This window comes from Vipera ursinii (assembly GCF_947247035.1).
Source record: "Vipera ursinii genome assembly, chromosome: 5".
Classification (NCBI taxonomy): domain Eukaryota; kingdom Metazoa; phylum Chordata; class Lepidosauria; order Squamata; family Viperidae; genus Vipera; species Vipera ursinii.
In genome coordinates, this window is record NC_139518.1 from 29,727,518 (window position 1) to 29,747,969 (window position 20,452).

General features: G+C 42.0%; 1 protein-coding gene across 2 annotated transcripts in view; it reads left to right on the top strand.

The window, feature by feature from the left end:
- The first annotated feature begins 2,665 nt into the window (after positions 1-2,665).
- Positions 2,666-20,452, top strand: part of GK5 (glycerol kinase 5) — a 40,822-nt gene continuing 23,035 nt past the window's right edge. Inside the window, exons 1-4 of one of the 2 annotated variants that reach the window (XM_083364322.1) lie at positions 2,666-2,944; positions 9,013-9,106; positions 9,861-9,936; positions 17,311-17,404. In XM_083364322.1, the coding sequence (XP_083220448.1) occupies positions 2,765-2,944; positions 9,013-9,106; positions 9,861-9,936; positions 17,311-17,404 (444 nt within the window). In that variant the 5' untranslated portion in view covers positions 2,666-2,764. The remainder of the gene's footprint in view (positions 2,945-9,012; positions 9,107-9,860; positions 9,937-17,310; positions 17,405-20,452) is intronic. The other variant, XM_083364323.1, reaches the window with a different exon arrangement.

The following is a 20,452-nucleotide window of genomic DNA, read 5'->3' on the forward strand; positions in this document are numbered from 1 at the left end:
TCTTTTAAATGGTGTATAAATATGATTTATTATGGATTTTCAGAAATAATACAACATACAACAGAACTTGTGATTTCCCTGTTTACTAATAGTGATAAACATGTTTCTTTTATTTCCAAGCACATAAAGCAATTTGTGCAATATTTCATTAAAACAGTCAACTAAGCATAATCCCCCCCCAACTCTTCTCTCATTTCTGCCTCAATAATACATAAAAACAATTTAGCAGTGATTTATTTCTACTTGTGCCAATAAGGCTTTTCCTGTCTTCCTCTCACAATGTGGAGATGACTGAACAACTACATTTCCTGGCATTGTCTCTTGGGCTGACAAGGCTTGGTTATTTCTCCCCAAGGCCATCTGTATCAAAGACAAATCTCTTGCCATAAACAGAACTGGTCTGTTCAGTAACCCCACCTGGGAGTACATCAACAGTCTCACCCCAGTTAAGTCTTCAGGAAACCAAGGCTGCCTAGAACCCATTTGGTTCAGCACACACCGACTGCCTTCTTCCCTAAATTATCTTCAGCCTAACCAACTCATTTTTCTCTTGTCAATCCATCACCACCACCTTATTATTTCTCCTGATAAATGTTCTGACTGAGAGAAGTTCATTCCTTTCTCTGTTTCTGGTATTTGAAAAGAACAACACTATTTGCCTGAGAGTTGATGCAAAGATGGCAGGAAATTGCTGTATATAACTTGTCCATCGCCAATGCACAAACTAGTACAACCTTCTCCTTGACCTTTGTGCAAACTCAGCTTGTTCCTTGGGGTAGAATTTTGGTTATTTTAGAGCTGCTGTGTGGAACAGCCCTTAATCCTTAAGTCTTGTTATCTAAGGTGAGAACCAGCAGAAAATTCTGCTACCTTTGCCCTCACTTGAAGCTAGTCAAGGGGGAGGGTAAGGAAGGCCTTCATTCTTACTGAGATTAGGGAACTGTACCCAAAGGAGCCATGCGTCCTCTCCTCACCCACCCCTTGTCCTGACACCTAAGGAAAAAGAGCAGCTGAAGAGAGGAGACCATCCTCCTCTTCTCTGTCCTACTCCCAGAATCCCCTCCAATGAGAAAAGTTTAAAAGGTAAAGTTTCCCCCGCACATGCGTGCTAGTCGTTTCCGACTCTAGGGGCCGGTGCTCATCTCCGTTTCAAAGCCGAAGAGCCAGCGCTTGTCCGAGGACGTCTCCGTGGTCATGTGGCCGGCATGACTAGACACCAAAGGCGCACGGAACGCTGTTACCTTCCCACCGTAGTGGTCCCTATTTTTCTACTTGCATTTTTACGTGCTTTCGAACTGCTAGGTTGGCAGAAGCTGGGACGAGTAACAGGCGCTCACTCTGTTACGCGGCACTGGGGATTCAACCCGCCAAACTGCCGACCTTCCGATCGATGAGAAAAGTGAATGAGATCAATGAGAAAAGTGGGTACAATCTTTCATCCTTTCATTTCCGGCAACCCCTTTCCCAATAGTGCCCAGGGAAAGACGAGAACCTTGAGAAGTGGTTCGTTTTTCCTTTCCCGTCTCCTTTTGGGTCCTTTTCGACTGCAGATCTGTGAGTAGAGGGGAGTGTTGTTTTTATTAACTCGTAAGTCACTCTGGAAGGGATGCGGTGGCTCAGTAGGTTAGGACGCTGAGCTTGTCGATCAGAAGATCGGCAGTTTGGCGGGTCGAATCCCGAGTGCCGCATAGCAGAGTGAGCGCCTGTTACTCGTCCCAGCTTCTGCCACCTAGCAGTTCGAAAGCACGTAAAAATGCAAGTAGAAAAATAGGGACCACTACGGTGGGAAGGTAACAGCGTTCCGTGCGTCTTTGGCGTCTAGTCATGCCGGCCACATGACCACGGAGACGTCCTCGGACAAGCGCTGGCTCTTCAGCTTTGAAACGGAGATGAGCACCGGCCCCTAGAGTCGGAAACGACTAGCACGCATGTGCGGGGGAACCTTTACCTTTACCTTTAAGTCACTCTGTGAAGAGGATGGAAAAAAAAACCGAAGAACGAGACTTAAAATCGCAGCAGCTATCTTTTAACTGTAATAACTTACTTGGGCGGTTGCATCATCGTTCTAGAAACAAAAAGCAACCTGGCTTGGGGCTTCAGTTCCTAGAATGCAAAGCACACTAGACAACCAAAATAAGTGTTTTTGTTTTAAACTCACGGGCGGCCTCGGGAGACCTATGAGTGCCTACGCAAGCAACTTTGTGGAAAATTGCCCGTCTGCTCGCCGCCTTCTGTTCTTGTCCTCGCCCCGAGACACCCTACGGCAGGGGTCTTCAAACTTGGCCCTTTTATGACTTGTGGACTTCAACTCCCAGAATTCCTCAGCCAGCAAAGCTGGCTGAGGAATTCTGGGAGTTGAAGTCCACAAGTCATAAAAGGGCCAAGTTTGAAGTCCCCTGCCGTACGGAAACTGGCCAAGATTGCAATAGTCTGTGTAGTCAAATTAGAATAAAGCATTCAGGGGAGCCGCCGGGGAAGTCAAATCCGAGCAAGAGAGCGACTCAGCACAGTCCTCTCGTCCTATTTCCTTCCCCTGGTTGGCTCCGGCTTCCCCGCGCGATTCTTTCGTTTCCCTACCAGCTTTCCGGCGAACAGCCTCCGCCCCCTTTTGGTCGCCTCATTAACCCGCCCCTGAAGTCAGGGCGGCTTACTGCCTGGCCCCGAAGGGGTCGCTTGACGCTTTCCGCCGGAGCCGTTGCGAGAAGGCTCGCCTTGGCTTCTCTGCCCAAAGTTGGTCGCCTGGGTTTGCAGAGGCGCTGCGCCGATGACACTGATCGATACTGGCGCACCAGCGGCCAACCATGCCTCCCCCGCCAGCGACGCCGCGGCCTGCGCTCTTGCCCCGGAGGCGAAGTACATCTTGGGGATAGACGTGGGCAGCACGGTGATACGGTGCCAGGTGTACGACAAGGCGGCGGTACTCAAAGGATTCAGTAGCAAACAGGTGAGAATTGTGCGGGCCTCGGGGAAGAAGGCCCGAAATAAAGAAGTGCCTGGAAATCCGTTTTAGTCGCCGAGTTCTTTGGAGATTGTTTTTATTGCTATTGCCTAAGATTACAACTCGGAGTGCAACCTGGTCCCCTGTCCACAAATTGTGGACGCACGAGACTCAATCATTAACCACCCAAACAGATGTTCATCCAAAACGTGTGTGCTCAGCTAGTGTGTGTTCAGTAAATAATTCGGCTCAACTGACCATCAGAAATGATTCAGTCAATCTCGGTTGTGACAATTTAATAGTTTACTTAAAAACAAAACTCAGAGACTCCTATTCCTAAATTGGAGGGAGAGAGTTACTGCTTAAATTCAGTGGGACGCTGCTTTTCTATAAGTTATATACAATTAAAACTAAAGTTTTTCCGTGGTGTATATTTTATAAACATTTGCTTCCTGTAATCCAAGCTGGTTTCCTCTCAGTCTTTTATTTCTTCTGGGCAGTATGCTTGTTTCCACTGTCTTATAAATAAGGAAAGAATTGGGGGTTGTGTTTTGTTTTGTTTTTGCTCTAATCTATGACTTAGTGATCACATTTGGCTTCGTAGTTTTTCTGTAATGTACATTGCAATTTCTGTCATCATTGAAATATACAACTTGTTGTCTTTTTGCTCTTGTTTAGTAGCATATGTTAATAAAAAAACAAGTTGCATATTGACCTGTAATGGTTATATAGAAATTGGATTTTGCTTTGGTTTGTTATGTGGCACTGACTCTGAACTGCTTATGCAGCAGGAGTTTGAATAACAGAGACCATGATGAATGCATGGACTGTACAATATCATGCTGATCTCTTATTGCAGATAGCCTGCTATATGTAATGCTGAAATACAGTTTTAAAGTTTCAGTATTTAACCTGCCCTTAATATCACACCATAAAAATTGTTTTTATTCAGTCATAGATATTGGGTATGTCTAATTTAATGAAGAGAAGGACTAGGGGTGACATGATAGCAGTGTTCCAATATCTCTGGGGGCTGCCACAAAGAAGAGGGAGTCAAGCTATTCTTCAAAGCGCCCGAAGGCAGGACAAGAAGCAATGGATGGAAACTAATCAAGGAGAGAAGGAACCTAGAACTAAGGAGAAACTTCCTGACAGTTAGAACAATTAACCAGTGGAACAACCTGCCACCAGAAGCTGTAAATGCTCCAACACTGGAAGTTTTTAAGATGAGACTGGACAGCCATTTGTCTGAAATGGTATAGGGTTTCCTGCCTGAGCAGGGGGTTGGACTAGATGACCTCCAAGGTCCCTATTATGATTATGATTACATTTGAAATTTTTTCAGAGTTGAAGATGAATTAAATATAAAAATGTAGGTGTTAGTACTTTTGACAACAATAACAGTTGCAATTCAAGTCTTATCTTAGCCATGAACGCCAGCTGGGCCACTCACTCACTCTCAGCACAACTCACCTCACAAAGGGAAAATAGGAGGAAGGAGTATTAAATGTGTTGGTCGTGTTGAGTTGCTTGTAAAACCAATAAAGGGATATAAATAAATCTTGTTTGAAAGTGCAATGATAGTGCACAGATCTCCCATGAAATGCTAATAGAATGGCAAAATGCAGTCAACTATGCTAAATATAAAGCTTATTGAAAAAGATATAAAGCTTATTGAAAAAAGTACCCATATCAAGTTGGAAGCAAGTGTGGAGCTGCATACCACAGGGCTGAATTCTAGTTATTCTCCCTGTGCTATTCAACATATTTTTAAATGAATTGGATAACCTGCTAAAATATGGGGATGGAATTTGCAGATAGCATAAAGACGAAGGATAACAAGTAGCTGAAGCAATAGGCAGAAACCAGGAAGGTAAGTTTCACAGGAAGAAATGCAGAGCAAAATAGGTTTTTCATAGATTGACTAAGAAAAGATATAGGATGAGGAGGAAATCATGTTGGGTAGTGCTAGATGCAAAAAAGCATCTGGGTATTGTGGTAAATCACAAACTGAACATGAGTCAGGAATGTGGTGCAACAGTAAAAAAAGCAAATGCAATTCTAGACTACTTCAACAGATGTGTAATGTAGTAAATCATTCTTCCCCTCTATTCAGCATCAGACTGAATGGCATTGACAAACTGACCAGAGTTAAGCAACAGGGATATTTTGTTTGTTGTACTTTTCATAAACTGCCAAGACTCCCTTAAGATTGTAGCAGGATATAAATACAGTCCTTAGGTTATGATGGCATTTGCTGGCACTAAGTGACACAGTAACATGATGTTGCACTTTATGACTAGCAATATTGTGTGACTATGTAACTTAGCAATGGTAGTCTTGGTTGCCATTGTTAAATGAGGACTTTATATAATAGCAGTTTCTGGCTTCCTGTCTCTTTATTGACCTTGCATTCAGGAAACCAATAGGGAATATCAGAAATTGTGATCATGTGACCACAGTTCAGTGTGACATTGTAATTGCAATCCAAACACCTAGATCAACATCATGTGACCATGGGACGGCTGAGATAGCTGAAACTCTGAGGACTGATCGTAAGTCCTTCTCATTCAGTACTTGCTAAATGAGTGGTTGTAACATAAGAACAACCAGTAAAACCAAACCATGGTTATAAGAGGCCTAGAAAGAAAAATTTAGGATATGGGTATGTTTAGCCTGGTAAAGACTATAGGGAGTAATAATAGCTGTCTTCCAGTATCAGAAAGGCTCTTATATGGGAAGTGGGGCAGAACCGATCCAGAAAACAAGTCAAGAAAATATGTTTAAATTACAAGGAAGTACACTTTGGCACTAGGTATATATTTCTCATGGTAAGAGTTAATCAGTGAGAACAAGTTTTCTTTGTATAGGTGAGATTTGTCTATCACTTAAGCTGTTCAGTGTCCTGTTCTGATTGGAATGACATATATGCCTCAATAAATAAATATACTAAAAGACTTTGTCAGCCCCACTAGATAGACCAGACCAGGAAATGAACTCCACAAGAAGACAAACTATTTTTATTCAGATTGGCTAAAATAAAAGAATCTTGCAAGTCTAATTGTTCTGTTTCTCTTTTCCTTTCTTATTCAGTACTCTGTGAATCAAGTAGGATCTACCTGAGCCACTTCTAAATATTAACTTGTTTTTCTGGGCTTAAAAATGTTTCTACTTTGTTTATACCACTCAACTATTTTGCTTAAGTAGTAGTTGCTGCATAGTTTCTTCAAAGGTATCTTCCCTATTCTCCATAGTGTTTAAACAGAATGAAATGACCATCTTCTACTGTGGCCCCCACCTTTTGGAATATTCTCCCATCAGAGATGAGGTCCATTCCCATACTCCTGGGCTTTTGGAAGAGCCCCAAAACTTGGTCAATGGGGGCTTGCTACGTTTGGCTGATAGGGTAGGAAAGATTCTCACTCCCAGGCTGCCCATCATCTTGCTTCTTAACTTTTAATCATTTTATTTTAATTGTTTTTTAATTGTTTTAGCATATGTTAACTTTTTATTATATTGTAAGCTGCCTAGAGGCACTGTGTTAGTGAGAGAAATTTAATAAATAAATAAATTTTGTAGGGGTGCTGGAATAGAGGATTCTTGCCTTGGGTTGTGAACTGAACTACTAGGTGTTCATTGTCTATTCCAACTAATTTATTAATCATTGATTCTGTGGAATATTTTTTTAAAAATATACAGTACATATGCTGTTCGTTGTTTGTGTAGTTGTTCCCAAAGAAGCATCAAAGTTACAAATTACTTTTTTCAGTTATGCCTCTGCTATGCCAACCAGACCAAGTACAGGTAGTCCTCGACTTACAGCAGTTCACTTAGCAACCATTCAAAGTTATAACAGCATTGAAAAAAGTGACTTATGACCATTTTTTACACTTACGACTGTTGCAGCATCCTCATTTATCAAAATTCAGACACTTGGCAACTGACTTATGTTTATGACGGATGCAGTGTCCCAGAGTCATGTGATCCGCTTTTGCCATCTTCTGACAAGCAAAGTCAATGGAAAAGCCAGATTCCCTTAATAACAGTGCTACTAATTTAACTACAGTCATTCACTTAACAACTGTGGCAAGAAAGGTCATAAAATGGGGCAAAATTCACTATTTTTGGTGTGTTTAAGTAGATACTATGCCTTTCGTGAGTTGTGCTTATCTCAAAAAGCTAATGCAGATAGTCCTTGACTTATGACTACAACTGAGTCTAATTTTTTTGTTTCTAAGAAAGTTACTTGTTAAGTGAGTTTTGCCCCACTATACAACCTTTGCCACATTAAGCAAATCACAATGTAACTGTCATAAATACATGCCTATTGACAAGTGCCTAAATTGTAATTATGTGACTGATGGGGATGTTACGTGGTCATGTGAAAACCAATAATAAGCCACTTTTTAAAGTGCTATTGTAGCTTTGAACAGTCACTAAACAAATGGTTTTAAGTAAAGGACTATTTGTATAAAGATTCCATGTAAAGATACAGGTTTCCCCTGTCCAATCATATCTGACTCGGGGGGGTGTATGTTCATCTCCATTTCTTAACAAAGTGAGCCAACATTGTCCAAAAACATTTCTGTAGTTGTGGCCAGCATGACTACACATCCATGTGCATGGGACACTTTTCCCTTCCCACCAAAGTGAGAATTGGCATGCTTTCAAATTCATAAGTGAGCAGGAGCTCATCCTTGGGTGCCCGGATCTTGAACTGCTGACCTGGTTGACAAGCCCAACGTCTTAACCGCTTGGCCACCATGCTCTATATTCTCAATACTCTTTAATATCAAAATGAAATAGCAAATTGTCATATTTTTTGAAGTAAGCAAGGTCAACAAATAGACTGCAGGGAGTTTAACCGGAGCTGTATTGAGTTGATATAAATTATAATAAAATCTTGAAGCCTGGTTGTATTTTCCCTTCCCTCACTGCTTCATATGGAAGCAGTCTTGGCTTCTTTCACATAGTTGCTTTGTTTCCTGGACTAAAGGGTTGCTTTTGTTGTATTGTCTCCAAGGTCTTCTCTGTAGCTGATGTATCAGAAGTACTGTTGTTACGTTGGTAATACTTTGGGTCTCTTGATGTCTTTGAGAAGGCAATGCTTAAACTAGTTCCTAGAGTTGGTAATAGATGTATAAATAGTATGAACATTTTGAATATATTTTCTGTGAACAAAACCTTCTGAAGCTTGAATCAAATTCAGATTTTAAGGAGACATGATTAATTATTGAATAATTTAATTTCCATTTCTCCATTCTCTGATGCAGAACTAAAGAGATGTATGTTGGACTGGAAATACAGGGAGGATTCCTTAAGTACTCCTATCGTAATGTTGCTACACCAAAATTGCCTTTTGTAATGGAATCATAGAGACTGGTTATTTTATTAAATAATTATACAGCATTTGAATTGCAGTTAATATTGTAATCATGAGATTTCATCTGTGAGTTGCCCTAGTGAGTTTACAAAAGCAATGTTTAATACAAGAAACAATCAGAAAAAGTTATGCACCTCAAAATATACTTAACTTTGTGCAATATTTATTGCTTTATAATTCTCCTTATACCACTACCGGTATGTTGAGATTTGGCACTTTGCCAAATCCTTTGGAAACAAAGGATTAATTTGATCTTGAAGGTTAATTAGTAGCATTTATTTTCTGATGATGAGACCTTAAGAATTAGTATTGATTTGCATTACTTACGTTTTTTATTTTTGAAATGTTCAAATTCCAAATTCAATTAATGGTTTGTGGATTTATGGTGACTTTTAATACCAGTGAAATGTACATGTTCCATTCTCATGTAACAATGAGAAAATGAAAAATGTGGCCATACGCTGAAGGTTCCAACAATATATTTGATAGTGTATATACATACTATACATTGATTTCTAATGTCTGGGCTATAATTATCTTTGCTATTTTTAAAACTGAGGATGTGGCTTATAAGTGTGTAAGAAATACGCTATAAACATCTTTAATTCTTTTAATATATGAAATTGCTTTTGGTAATTTTCTCAAAATTATTAACATCTATAATCTTGGTAACCTGTGTTTCTCTTAATAGGTACAGGTTCTTCATCCTCAGCCTGGCTGGGTTGAATTAGACCCTGAAAGTCTGTGGACACAGTTCATTGATGTGATTAAAGAAGCAGTTCAAGGTAATATGCAACCGTATTAATTTGCTCTTTCAAAACTTAATACTGCCATATTGAATTTATTTTATATTGAGGTCCATGTTCAAGTTCAAAAATGACATGGGTTCAAGCTCAAAGGTTCAAAGTCAGGTTCACGCTCAAAAATGACACAGTAAAATCCAATCAAATCCGAACTTTATTTGCTTTCATTTAATGGACAGAATGTTGCGAAACTGAAGCTATAACCTTCTAACCTATTAGAAATCTCTGGTGAGATTTACTGCCTCCTCCTTGGGAAAGCTCTGTATTACCAAAACTCATAGCCACTTATTTGCCAGGTACACATTCTATCACAATATCTAGATTAAAGCTAAGGCCTTCAGAAAAGAACTCACAACATATGGGAACTACTTTTCTTTGGAACAGCCTATTTTCCACTCACATCAACTTTTAGAAACTGAATTAACAATTATGATTACTAGTTAAGTTTATTTTAATGAAACATCATATATTTATTGAAACATCCATGCACGTGCATTAATTATTAAACTAAATCACCACCACCATAATTATTCAGCTATTCTTGTTTAAATTAAAGGCATTAAAACCTGGCTCTTTTATCTAGGCACTGGGATAGAATGGTGGAGCTTGCAGACAATTGGTTGACGGAGCCACATGTTTTTTTTTTTTGTGGGTTTTGTAGTTTTATTTCCATGACCCACCTGAATGGAAAACTTTTTAAAATAAATATTTTAAAATAAATAAATATATCTTTTAGTTGCAGGACTTAAAATGAATCAAATCTCTGCTCTTGGACTTTCAACACAACGTGCAACTTTCATTACATGGAACAAGTATGTGTAAAGATTATAACTGATGATCATTCTGTGCTTGTAGATCAGTATGTGTTGGATGCTTTCCAAAGTAAAGTTCACTTGTTACAGTAATGGTTGAAGGCATTATTTACTAGCACCCATGATATTAAAAATAATAATGAAATACATTTAGCTTTTGTTTTAAACCCATATATGTATTATAAATTGTATTTCCAACAAAGTGCAATTGAAATAAACACCTGAAATAAATGATTTGCTGCAGGGTAGGTGCCAGCTATATTGTTTATGTATGGATGTAGGTTATACTCCTACATAGGTGAAAAGCTTTGCTAATTCTTTAATTAGTAGTTTAAAATGCTGCTTTAAAAAGTTGGGCCATAACTTTTACGTAAAAAAGGTTGGAAGGAACCTTGGAGTCTTCTAGTTTGAAAATACCCAACTATCAAAGTTGTTTAATTACTAGGTTGCTTCTTACCCTTGCCTTTGTGATTTAATGAATAACATTTTGCTAGGATTGCCAGGCAGCAACTGCTTTCTTCAGTTCTTGTAAGCTCCTGTTTGTATTATCAGTGATAATATCTAGCTACCATGTTTGTTATTGGCCTTTTCTTCAGTTGCCTTCTGTTTTTCCAATCATCAGAGACTTTTCAGATGACTCTTGCCTTTACATCATGTGTCCCAAATACTTAAAATGTCCTTTTATAATAGCATTTCCAACGGGCAGGCTGATTTTATCTATGATCAAATGGTTTGCTCAGCGGATGATAGTCTATGGTATTCGCAAAAGCTTTCACTGGCACCAATATTGAAAGGCATCAGTGTGTCCTTCAGCCTTTCTGTTATTCCAATTTTCACAGCCATGTTTTTACAAATTGAGAAATGTAGTCTATGTCTGAGTTGTATCTCTGTACTTTATTTTTTGGTTAAGATCTCTGATATCTTTCTCTGAAGTAGGATAGTATTGGATGAGGTCAGGTAGTGACCAAACATGTAACATAATTTCTGCTAGAGTTGTCCACAACTAATCCTGTTAATGAAAAAATGTGGATGTCTGTATGAAAAACTCGATTTGTATCATAATATCATCAGCCTAGAATCAGAGATCTCTTAATTCATGGCTATAGTCATCCCTGTGAAGTTTTCAACCCAGGATGATAAGCTATTACTATTTCAACCTCCTTTCTCCTTGCATTGTTTGGTATTGCCTGTTGATAAAACTTAGTACTGTTGAATATTAGTAGCAATCTGGCTGTTTCTGTTTCTTTCAAATTGTTATTTTTCAATATAATGTGTTGAATATTAGTCTTACCCCAACAGCGCATGACTAGGGTGTTTATCGATCTGTCTGAAATGCCCTGCCCAAAATATTTTCATCATTGATTGCATTAAACTGGTTAATATATTAACATCTTAGAGAGCAGAAAACACAGCTTAATGTGAATTCTGTCAAATAGCTGGGAATCTGTATATCATAATTACTTTCTGATGAAATTTGAAAAACGATAAAGGTATAATTAAGAGGGTATGTAGTTACACAAGTTGCAGGAATAAATTTCTATGATTAATATGAATATTGAGATTTTTTTCCTGATTTTTTTCTGAGTTCTTCAATTATGAGTCCATAATTTGTTCTATGGACTGTTTGATAAATAAAATTAGTTCAATAATCTCAACTATATAGTCAGAATTCTTCAATATGTGAATAAATTAAAGAAATACTATATATCCGAGGAAGCATTACAACAAAAAACTGTAAGTTGAGAAGCAGGGTGAAACAATCTCTTTCCAAATTGTTCAGCAAAGTACTGTTGATCAGTTCAACATTTTGAATAGGGAAAAGGAATATAAAAAGGTGTTTTTTTAAATCTCTTCCACTAAATCTCACTATCGCCAAAACCAGTTATTCTACTAAAATTTTCTTGTGTAGAAATAGTTGTGATTGTTTGAATTCTTTAGTTAAGGTATTAAGTTGTCCTAGTTAAGATACAAAGAATAGAGAAAAGTAATAAACAGCCTAAGCTTAATTCTTATAAAGTCCTGTAGATATAGACAGTGACATTAAGGCTGGTATTTGTGAATAGATTTCAGCTCTATTATGACAGTGATCTTGTTGGGAAAGGTGCGCAGGTGACCGGTGAGGCATCATGTGGCCAGGGGTAGCAGCAGCAGGTGGAGGAAAGGTGCACAGGTAACTGATGAGCTGGCAGTGACTAGTGCTGGGTGACGGACACAACTTAGGAGCTTCCCTGCTGGTTTCCCCATTGACTTTGCATGTAGGAAGTTGTCACAAAAGGTCACAAATGGCAATCACGTGAGTCACTGCATCCATCATAAGTGTAAGCTGGTTCCTAAGTACCCAAATTTTAATCATGTGATCTAAAGAGTGTTGGGACAGCCAGAACTTTAAAGGACCTGTTGTAAACACACTTTTCAGCACCATCATAACTTCAAACAGTCGCTAAACAAGTGGTCATTAACCGAGGACTGGTTGTATTAATTTTCAAACTAATTTACTGCAATGAACATAAAGACCTACTTATGAAATATCTAACTGCAACAAAGGTCTTGCCTGTACCTTGAGTTAGAGAGAAATTTGTGTTAAAAGTTGTTGACTGTACCATATCGCTTTTCTGTACAGACGGGGCTTCTTTTGACTTTCAAATGTGATATCCCCAACTTGTTATGTGAAGAGATACAATCCAATAATCAGTGTATCATAAGATATTTGATTTATGTTTTAAGTCTTCTTGCCTTAGAGATTAAGAGCAGTTTTGCTTTTGGCACAGAATTCCCAACGCTTTGTAAGTAGCTGTTACCATTTCCAGCTCAGAAATCTCCTTTGTTTTAGAATAGAATAGAGCTGGAAGGCATCTTGGAGGCCTTGTAGTCCAGCATCCCTGCTCAAGCAGGAGAACCTATGCCATTCCAGACAAGTGATTGTCCAGTCTCCTCTTAAAAACCTCCGGTGATGGAGCGCCCACAACATCTGAAGGCAAAAGTTGTTCCACTGGCTAATTGTCCTCACCATCAGGAAGTTTCTCCTTAATTCCAGGTTGTTTCTCTCTTTGGTCATCTCACAGTTCCACATCCTGTATTGTGAAGGTCAGACTTTTATAGTGAATACAGGTAGTCCTTGACTTACGACCATAATTGAGGCCAACATTTCTGTTAAGTGAAACATTTGTTAAGTGAGTTTTGCCCCATTTTACAACTTTTCTTGACACAGTTGCTAAGTGAATCATTGCAGTTATTAAGTTAGTAACACAGTTGTTAAGTGAATCTGGCTTCCCCATTGACTTTTCTTGTCAGAAGTTCTCAGAGTTCTGACCCCAGGACACTGCAACCGTCATAATATGAAACAGTTGCCAAGCATCTGAATTTTGATCACATAGCTATGGGGATGCTGCAACAGTCATAAGTGTGAAAAATTGTAATAAGTCACATTTTGGGCACCAGGGACCTGTTCCGTGGAGAGAGGTTTTTCCATGGACGGAGATGCATGGTTTCGTGTGCTGCCTGCATCTCGTGGATGGGGCTTTGCTTGTATGTGCAGAACGGTTGCAGGCATGCCACAGCCCGGTACTGGTCCATGGACTGGGGGTTGGGGACCCCTGGTGTAGAGCACAGTCACTAAAGCCCAACATTTCCCTGAAATCCAGCATTTCCCAATTAATTGGAACCTCTTCAGGTTCCCAGATCTAAGAAAATACCCTTAAAATACTGAAGGTTCTGGTTGAAGAATTATTAGGACGGGGGAAAAAAGTGTTAGAGAATAGGAAAAGAGCCTGGCATTAAGAAAAGAAAAATAAACTTAATAATTTAAACTTAACATCAATATATGTAATATGTTAAAGAGTAGATAATAAAGCAGCCATTTGTAGCCAAAATGAAGACTATGCTGTGTGTGTTCTAAAAGTCAGCACTGTTTTGTCAAAAATAGGTGAGACAAATCTTACCTTGTTTCTTTGACAAGATAAAAAGCTATACTGGTATGAATGGATAGCAATGCAATAAAATGGGTCCATAATTAACTAGCTAACCACACTCCAGTCAGCATTAATAGCTCCTTAGTGAGTGGGAAAGAAGCAAGTAATGGTCTCTGTGTTGGCGCAATATTATTCAACAATTTGAAATGGATGAGTTGCTCATCCTGTTTGCAGTTAAAACACAATTAAGAAATCTGGCCAGTAAGCTAGATCTAACAACATTACAATCTAAACTGCACATTTTGGGAAACAGGGCTAAGAGGAGCAAGATATCCTTCAACAGGGAGACATGTAAAGTACTGTATTTAGAGAGGGAAAATACAGGGCATTATAAAGGAAGGGGCTTAGAAGCATTACGAGGAGGGACTTGGGTATGGTCACTGACAATGAGCTGAAAATGAGACAACAAAGTGAGACTTATGTTAAAAGGACTAAGAGTTCTGGATAGCATTAGAAGAAACCTTCTCAATGCTGCACTGTGGAGACCATGCTCTAGGACACAGGTCGGCAACCTGCGGCTCCCAGCCGCCCGGTGCGCGCGCACCGCCTCCAACGGGCAGTGGTGCGCGCGCACCTCTCCAAATGGAGAGTGGCACCGCCCGTTTGGAGAGGTGCACGCGCACCTCCCCGAATGGGCGGAGGTGCGCGCGCACCTCCCCAAACCTTTGGAGAGGTGTGCGCGTACCTCCGCGCGAATGGGCAGCGGTGCCGCTCTTTCAGGAAGCTGCCGCGGCCCGTCTGTGAAGCTGCCGAAAGCGGCAGCTTAGCAGACGGGCCGCGGCAGCTTCCTCAAAGAGCGGCGCCCCTGCCCATTCCGAGAGGTGCGCGCGCACCTCTCCGAATGACCGGAGTTGCGCGCGCACCTCCCCAAACCTTTGGGGAGGTGCGCGCGTACCTCCGCGCGAAGGGGCAGCGGTGCCACTCTTTGAGGAAGCTGCCGCTTTCGGCAGCTTCCTCAAAGAGCGGCGCCGCTGCCCCTTCACGCGGAGGTACGCGCGCACCTCCCCAAAGGTTTGGGGAGGTGTGCGCGCAACTCCGGTCGTTCGGAGAGGTGCGCGCGCACCTCTCGGAATGGGCAGGGGCGCCTCTCTTTTTGAGGAAGCTGAGTCGGGCCGCGGCAGCTTCCTCAAAGAGCGGCACCGCTGCCCATTCGCGTGGAGGTACGCGCGCACCTCCGGTCGTTCGGAGAGGTGCGCACGCACCTCTCGGAATGGGCAGGGGCGCCGCTCTTTGAGGAAGCTGCCACGGCCCGTCTGCAAAGGTGCCGAAAGCGGCAGCTTTGCAGACGGGCCGTCGCCGTCGGGCAACCGGGAACCGGTTCCATCTCATTTTTTAAAAAATGGCAGCCGCGTGCGTCCGCACATGCGCAAAAAACCTTTTTGCGCATGCGCGTGCATGGACACACGCACGCGGCTCCCTCTTTTTTTAATTTGTGATGGAACCGGTTCCCAGTGGCTCTTTTTCTTTTTTAGGTTGCCGACCCCTGCTCTAGGACTATGTGAAAGATTCTGGGCATCATTTCCAAAGGGACATTGACTAAAACGGGTTGGGTGGAGGCAAAAGAGGTAAAACAAGGTCTTGAAAATAGGCCGATGGAACTTGGGATAATGAATCTAGAAGATTGAAAGTAGAGATGGTATCAGTATTCAAGTACATTGGGATAATTATCAAGGACACTTTTTTATTGCCACAGAAATGAGGTCAAGAAATAATTGTTAAGAGTTTATATTTATTTTTTTACTTGCCACTAGTGTTAAAATCTCTTGGCGAAATGTTTTTTGGCCATAATGGGCATAACTAATTGTAATGATTACAGTGTGGGGATGTTATTGTGCAGAGTTAACTGTCAGCCATCAATCAATACCCCAAACCTTGTCCCATTTGACAGGGGGGAAAAGCACAAGACAGTCTAAAGTACATGTACAGGTAGTCCTCGAGTTATAAGTGGAATGGAGCCTGCCCATTCCACTCGTAACTCGAAAACTTGTAGAGTGAATCTTGTACCTCCAACGAGATCACTCCCTTGCTTGTTAAAACTTACGCAGCTTGTTAAGTGAACATGAGGTATCTCGGGGTAGGGAAGGCCATGGAGGGCCTAGTGATGGAACAGGCCCCCAAGGCCTCCTGACCCACTAAGATACCTCATGCGTCCCCTTCCTTCTGCGTTGGTGTCACCTGGAAAAGATCCATCTCCTTTCTGCTGCAGTTCCTGCTGTCACCCAGATTTGAGGCCGGGGAACGCTTCCCTGCCCCCCCGGTGGCCCGATCTGGGTTCCGGAGGCCTTTTCCAGGCCACTGCCACCTTGATCTGAGGCTGGGGAATGCTTCTGCGCCTCCCTGTGGCCTGATCCAGGCTGCCGCCCAGATCTGAGGCCAGGGAACACTTCTGCACCCCCCTGAAGCCCGATCCGGGCTCTGGAGGTATTTTCCAGGCCACTGCCACCTGGAAACCGTCCACCAGAGGGCTACGTAAGCATCCCCCGGCCTCAGATCCGGGTGGCAACAGCCTGGAAAAGATCTCTGGAGCCTGAATCGGGCCGTGGGAGGGGGGCGTGGAAGCTTTCCTTGGTCTCAGATCTGGGCTGCAGAGGCCTGTAAAACCCCTATGGAGCCTGGATCAGGCCACAGAGGGGTGCAGAAGCATCCCCCAGCCTCAGATCTCGGCCACAGCAGCCTGGAAAAGGCCTCCAGAAGCACGTGGATGCGTCCCCCTGCTTGGTTTCCATTTTCTGCAAACGCACCAAAGGCCTGGAGCAGCCATGAAACCGAAGGATCTCAATCTTCACAGGGTGAGTATTGAAGGCCTGGTGCTTAGGGGGACCCGGGGCGGGGTGGGGAGGGAGGGAATAACCAGGGTGAATGTTGCAGAGCCACTGCGGTTGCTCCTAAGGGCAAACGACTGCTGTGGTGCTGCAATATTTGTAATTTCAGGACTTGCTTGTTCATAAGCACAAGGGGGCGCTCATTACATAACTTTGAGCGTTAAGTAAACACTTGTAACTCGGGGATTACCTGTAATCAGTTGCTATGAGAAACTCACTGGTCAGTGAAAACCTTTTGATGGCCAAAAACCAATGAGGTCCCAAGTTGCTGGTACCTAAATTTCACTTTAAAAAAGATATCCTGATTGTAAGATCTTTATAACCACAAATGGTCGATTCAGCTAGGTTTTTAAGAAGAACTAGCAACACCTTTGGAACATGGTTTATTTGTTTATGGTTTTTTTTGCATATTATAGAGGGTTGAACTAGATGATCTTTGTGATCCCATCTACTTGCACATTTCTTTGATTCTGTGTCGATACCTTTTTTTATCTGTAATCTATTTAGAGCTGATATCTAAACTCTGTTACTGAACTGTAATACAAAGCAGTTGGAAAGTCAATTATCCCTTTTTGCTTTTCCAGAAAGACAGGGAAACCTTTTCATAATTTCATAAGTTGGCAAGATATGAGAGCTTCTAACCTCGTTAAATCCTGGAACAAAAGTTTTTTAATGAAGGTAAGATACTTCTTTGCATGGAAAATAAGTTGGATGAAAGAAGGAAGGAACTTTGCGTGTGTGCAAATATGTATGCCCTTACTTTAGAGAAGGCTGGTATTTGGTTGTTACTTCTTTAAGCCAGCAGCTGAGAGAAGTAAGGAAGAGTTGCCCGACCTTGTATTTTTATGAGAGAAACAACGTTTAAATTTTTCTTTCAATTCTCTTTTTCTAAATAGCAAATAGGTCGTCTCTTCCAAAGCTACATTTTGTAAACTAGAAGATTAGGAAAGGGAAATAGCCATGAATTTCCCAGCATATTATATAGCTTGTTTTTTATGATTAGATTTAGAAAAATGCAGATTTAGTAAGATACGATTAGTCACAATTGCCTGAATGAAAATGTTGGTACAGGTAGTCTTCGACTTAACAACCATTCATTAAGTAATTGAAGTTCAAACGGCACTAAAAAAAAAAGTAACTTATGACTGTTGCAGCATCCTCATGGTCATGTCATCAAAATTCAGACACTTAGCAACTGGCATATACTGTGTTTCCCTGTCATGCCTCCATCCGGAGCCTGAATCCGAGGAGGACAGGGAGGTGGAGCAGGACCCTGTTGAGGCCCCGGGAGGAGGTGTCTGTGGCTTTGGAGGACTGTGGGGAAGAGCAGGCTGAGGCAGGCCAGGGCCCTTCAGGTTTGGAACACGGGAGGCAGAGTTCAGGCGAGGAGCAAGGCCCCCACCCACCTGATCCGAGAGCAAGGAGAGAACAACATAGGCAGGCTCAATTGCTCGGGAGGAGAGCGTCCTGCCCCACTCCACAAGGCACACCTGGGGATTAAGATTTAAGGAGACGCTGTGGGGTGGGGCATTTGTCGGGAACAAACGTGGTATCTTGGGACAGTTGTGAACTGTGCTCTTGTCTTTGTTTAATGTGGACATTTTGAATACCAGACCGGCTGGTTTCCTGCTTTACGACTGCAGACTGCATTTCGGAGTCTCTCCTTGCAGACTGCAGGCAAGCTGAGATTTAAAAGGACTCATTAAGTTTCTGTTTTGTTTTCTTGTTATCTATCTGGCCTTGAGGACATTGTATACTTCTTCGGCTGTATTGAAATTGCCTTCAGCCAGAGGCAGCTGAAAGGAACGTGTGTGTGGGCTTTGGTTGAAGGCTTGCCAGCATATGTGGGGAGCTTTTGGGTAACATTGACAGTTATTAAAGGACTGTTTCTCTTGCCAGCCGACTGCTTTGCCTCCGTGGGGAGCCCTGGATCATCACATTCCCTGTAAATAAGACCTATACCAAAAATAACATCTAGCTTGATTTTTACATTTGCACCTAATATAAGCCCTACCCACAAAATAAGCCCTAGTTTTGGGGCAAGAAGCACATATAAAAATCAAGCTAGGGTGGGGGTGGAGGGGGTGGAGCTGCCCCATGTGTCCCGCATGTGCTTAGCTTAGGACTGCAGCAGTCAGGCCTCCCACATCCCGACACCTGTTGTGCTGCTACCCAAGTTCTGCAGCCACTTGCGGCATCCTGCCACAAGTGGCAGCACTGTCGCAATGTGTTGTTCAGCATCCTACCGTGAGCGGCGGCACCGGCATGATGCACCAGATGCCACATGGTGCATTGTGCCAGTGCTGCCGCAAGTGGCAGAACGCCGTGTGGTGCATTGTGCCATGGCGTGTGCGAGCGGCAGCATCAGCACAATGTTTTGTGCAGCCTACTGCTGCAAGCAGCGGCACCAGCACAATACACCTGCCGGCATCAGCACGGTGCAACATTCAGCATCCTGCCATGAGCAGCGGCACCAGCGTGAAGCGCCAGGTGGCATGCAGCCACAGAAGAACTCGGGCAGCAGGGCAGCAGCGCAACAGCTGTCGGGGTGTGGGAAGTCTGGCTGCAACAGTCCTAAGGTAAGCAGGTAAGACATCCCCTGAAAAAAAGACCTGGTGCCTCTTTTGGAGGCAAAAAAATTTATAAGACCGGGTCTTATTTTCCGGAAAACACGGTATTTATGACTGTTCCAGTGTCCTGGACCATGGAATCACCTCTTGGAACCTCCTGACAAGAAAAGTCAATGGGGAAACCAGATTTACTTAACAACTATGTTACTAATTTAACAAATGTGGCAAGAAAGGTCATAAAGTGGGACATCTCATTTAACAACTCTATTGCTTAGCAATCGAAATTTTGGTCTCAATTGTGGTCACAAGTCGAGGCTTACCTGTATTAGTGAGGAGGCGCAGATGAATTTTGACTTCTGCAGTGAAGAGGTTCTGTGACTGTTTCTTACAGACTCAGATTGGTTTTGTGTGTGCTGGAGAATGGAAAGATTGTTTTAATATTGAAATAAACGTATAAGTGGCATTTGTTAAAAATTACCCACATGTGGAAAACCAGCACATCTGGCAAATACTTGGGATATAACCTTTCTCTGCTCTGCTGATTTCTGTAGTGGGAATTTTATAACATGAGCAGTATGACTAGACACCAAAGGCGCACGGAACGCTGTTACCTTCCCACCGTAGTGGTTCCTATTTTTCTACTTGCATTTTTACATGCTTTCGAACTGCTAGGTTGGCAGAAGCTGGGACGAGTAACAGGCGCTCACTCTGCTATATGGCACTCGGGATTCGACCCGCCAAACTGCCGACCATCTGGTCGACAAGCTCAGCGTCCTAACCCACTGAGCCACCGCGTCCCTTAGGTCCAGATAACAACTTCACAAAACAGCTGAATAGTTCTGTATTCATAGATACAGGCGGTGCTCATAGGACATAATAAGTCTTACTCGATTATCCATGATTTATTGAAAAAAAGAAACACAAATGGCTGGGTCCAGACAAATTATGGTTTACAGATCACATTGTCTGAACTCATATAAAACAAGTAATAAGCAACAAACTAAGACATAAATCATTTTTGGCTTTATATCTGAACACACTTGCACTAAGCTGTAGGCATATGTTAGTAAGAATTTTAGGAATGTACAAAATTTGTAGCTGATTTTAAGCAATCGGCATCCAAATCAAAATGCACATGCTTTGTTGAGATCCAAAT